Below are 2,768 nucleotides of genomic sequence, written 5' to 3'. Positions count from 1 at the left end.
AACATTCCGCAATAACACTCTTTCGGTGCCTAGCTGCCATGCTGCCCGGAGGAAGCACGATGGCTGAGAAACTGCTAGGTTGCCCAAGTCTAGGTAGGAGCAGTCGAGATGCACAGAGTAACTCACCATAGGTGAGCGATGGCAGCGGAACCAGCTTTGTCGATATTTCAGCTTAATGTTCTTTCCGCGCAGGGGCTAAGCGCATGTCGTACCAAAGATAGTTTCCTTCTGGCTGACCGCAAGATACGCCTTCAGTGGGTCTGGTGTCGATTTTAGTTAACGGCGTGACTACTCACTGTCACAGGCGTTAATCAACTTCTCATTAGAATGGTCGGTTGCAATAGCCATCGGAGGACGGAATAATATGACCTCCAATCAAGACCAGACCCTAGATTTGAGAATTTGTGTGCAATACTCAAATGTGCAATATTCAAATACCTTTCGAATAATCTCAACCATTAAGACGCAGCCGTTGGATCAGAAATCACCTGTAAGGGCATGTCTACATTACCTCCTAGCATAAGCGCTGCAAATACGAACAAAGTTACGGGTTCAAATAGGTTGCCATGGCCAAACTAACCAAAGGGTGAAAGAAGCTGAACATCATATTGACTGGTGACTGTCGCCAGTGCCCGAAAGCCAGCCACTCATCATCATCAAATCATCAAAGACAGCAACATCAGTGTTGCCACTGATGCTTCACTGCCGTACAACCATAAAGTTCGTTTAGTTATATTATATATAAAAGCCCTAGAGTGAAGAGAGCACAAAAACAGTGGGGGAGGGAGGGGACCTAATGCCACTGTTAATAACCGAACATCAAGTCGAATGAACGCGCGGACCAGAGGAACACAAGCCTTGATTGCTCAGAAAGTCAGATTCACCATTCATAACTCGACGCTTATCGCCCCCCCTGCCCAAAAAATTTCTAGGGCGATTTTGTGGAACATTCTGTGATGACCATAGGAATACAGTTGCAATAACTCTCCTTAGTCTCCATAAACCGCTGTTTGAAGCTACCGTACCTTTTGACATACCACAGTGGGCGGAGCAGGAAACCAAGTTGCACTACCATCAGAATCATGGGAAATATAACTTACAACCTAAGTGGTTTGCCGCTCCAATACACTCGATTGAGCAGCCAGACCTAGAGCGTTAGCAATCAAAAGCCTCAGCAGTGGAAAATTGAACAGATCTCTACAACTTGTCAACTACGTTTCGATATCGATGTTTCCAAGTTATTTCAAAATTCGATAAATATTCTCTTTTGCCCACTAAATTGGTTTCGACTGAATCCAGCCAAATCTCCTGTTTATGATGGTCCGCTTCAAATTTGTTTGGTAAAAGTGCTCACATGGATTAGCCTTTTCAAAACAATCATTTACACAGCCAAATTTGTGTCCTTGAAACGTGGTCACTATGGGGACAGGTTAACAGAAGTTTAGAGTGACACCAAGGTTGTCTCCTCGTTTTGACTCATGTATGTTCCCTCATTCTCCCCATTCCGCTTCATGCATGTTGCGTGGTTGTGTGTGTGAGGTTAAACTGACTAAACACAGTGTGACCCTATGCGAACACTGGTGTCTGCCACTTTCGTCCGGTTCTTTGATTAGCATACACCATTAAACCGTTTGTTCTTAACGTTTTCTGTTCTTCCATGATGAGTTTCAAAAAGGTCTCAAAGGACGCGCACATGAGATTACAGTAGGGCTTGTATTGTTGCACACCTGCGAGAATTGGCAATTTCGGGGCGAATGAAATGGAAAATTTATATTTCTTTAATCACCGTCTGTCACGAAGAGACTGGATCCTACAGTGCGATTTGTGCACCCCCCACAACCCTTTGAACTATAGTTTTAGTTTTACATCGGTTTCAGCTGCAACATCTACCTGCACCAAAAGAATCAGTCACCCAAAAATCAATCTTCGAGCATCGACATAGTCCATTGTGCTGCTTTCAGTGTTCCCGCTCTGAAGCAAGTAGGACAACAAGCTGCTTCTGCTCTCATACCGGACTCGCTTCACATTGATGTATGCTGTGTATCGGAGGCGAAAAATCAAGATGCGAGGAACGTGGTTGACCCAACTGTTCTGCAGCTTTTTACTCGCTTCCAGTTGCCCAAGTGTGACGATCCAGAGACTGCTGCGGCAGTATTGCCGGTATTGTCCTAGGTCACCGGGCAGAGGAACCCTTGCTTGACCCTTTGATGGTCACCTCTGTGCGATTCTTCTGACAACGTCCGTGAGGTAGTCTCATGGGTGGGAATCTGGTTGTTTCCCGCTTATGTATGCCCCAACCGACTGTAACTTTAACATTAAACACAAGTTTTACGACGACGCCATGCAGCGGCGGACTAAAAGCACCGCCATGGTCCAGGCTTCTTTATCCATTCGAGACGGGCACGCCACTTTGGTTCGTGATGGTTTCAATCACAAGAATTTTTCGGGAGCCCGTCGCACGGATCAGATTAGATAATATTCTGGCATTCTCGTTTTATTGGACTTCCGTTTCTTTAGCCTTCCGTGTCCATCAGAGTTCCTGGGTCAGGAAAAACTGTTTCACATGTCTGAGTGTCCGCGAAGACCGAGAAGCTTGGTGGATTCCTCGCCAGTGCCTGTCTAGCCTATTTGGGTGTATCTGGGAGGAGACCGTCCCAGACAACTGGGGTGAATCGAGAGTAGTGCCCCGTTTCACAAAGGGGATTCATAGTGAATGTAGCAACCACAGAGGGGTTAGTTTGACGTCTGCTGTGACAAGGCTTCTGGCG

General features: G+C 46.2%; 2 protein-coding genes across 2 annotated transcripts in view; one reads left to right on the top strand and one right to left on the bottom strand.

The window, feature by feature from the left end:
- Positions 1–2,768, top strand: part of T265_10534 (hypothetical protein) — a gene marked incomplete at both ends in the record, with an annotated part of 70,166 nt that overhangs the window by 50,792 nt on the left and 16,606 nt on the right. Inside the window, one exon of the mRNA XM_009176930.1 lies at positions 1,878–2,160. Coding sequence (XP_009175194.1) covers positions 1,878–2,160 — 283 coding nt within the window. The remainder of the gene's footprint in view (positions 1–1,877; positions 2,161–2,768) is intronic.
- T265_10535 (hypothetical protein) overlaps positions 1–2,768 on the bottom strand; it is a gene marked incomplete at both ends in the record, with an annotated part of 61,428 nt that overhangs the window by 52,583 nt on the left and 6,077 nt on the right. The window lies entirely within an intron of this gene.

The sequence above is a fragment of the Opisthorchis viverrini genome (assembly GCF_000715545.1).
Source record: "Opisthorchis viverrini unplaced genomic scaffold opera_v5_374, whole genome shotgun sequence".
In the NCBI taxonomy this organism is placed as follows: Eukaryota; Metazoa; Platyhelminthes; class Trematoda; order Opisthorchiida; family Opisthorchiidae; genus Opisthorchis; species Opisthorchis viverrini.
Note: the sequence above shows the minus strand (reverse complement) of the source record. Positions and strands in the feature narration are given on the sequence as shown.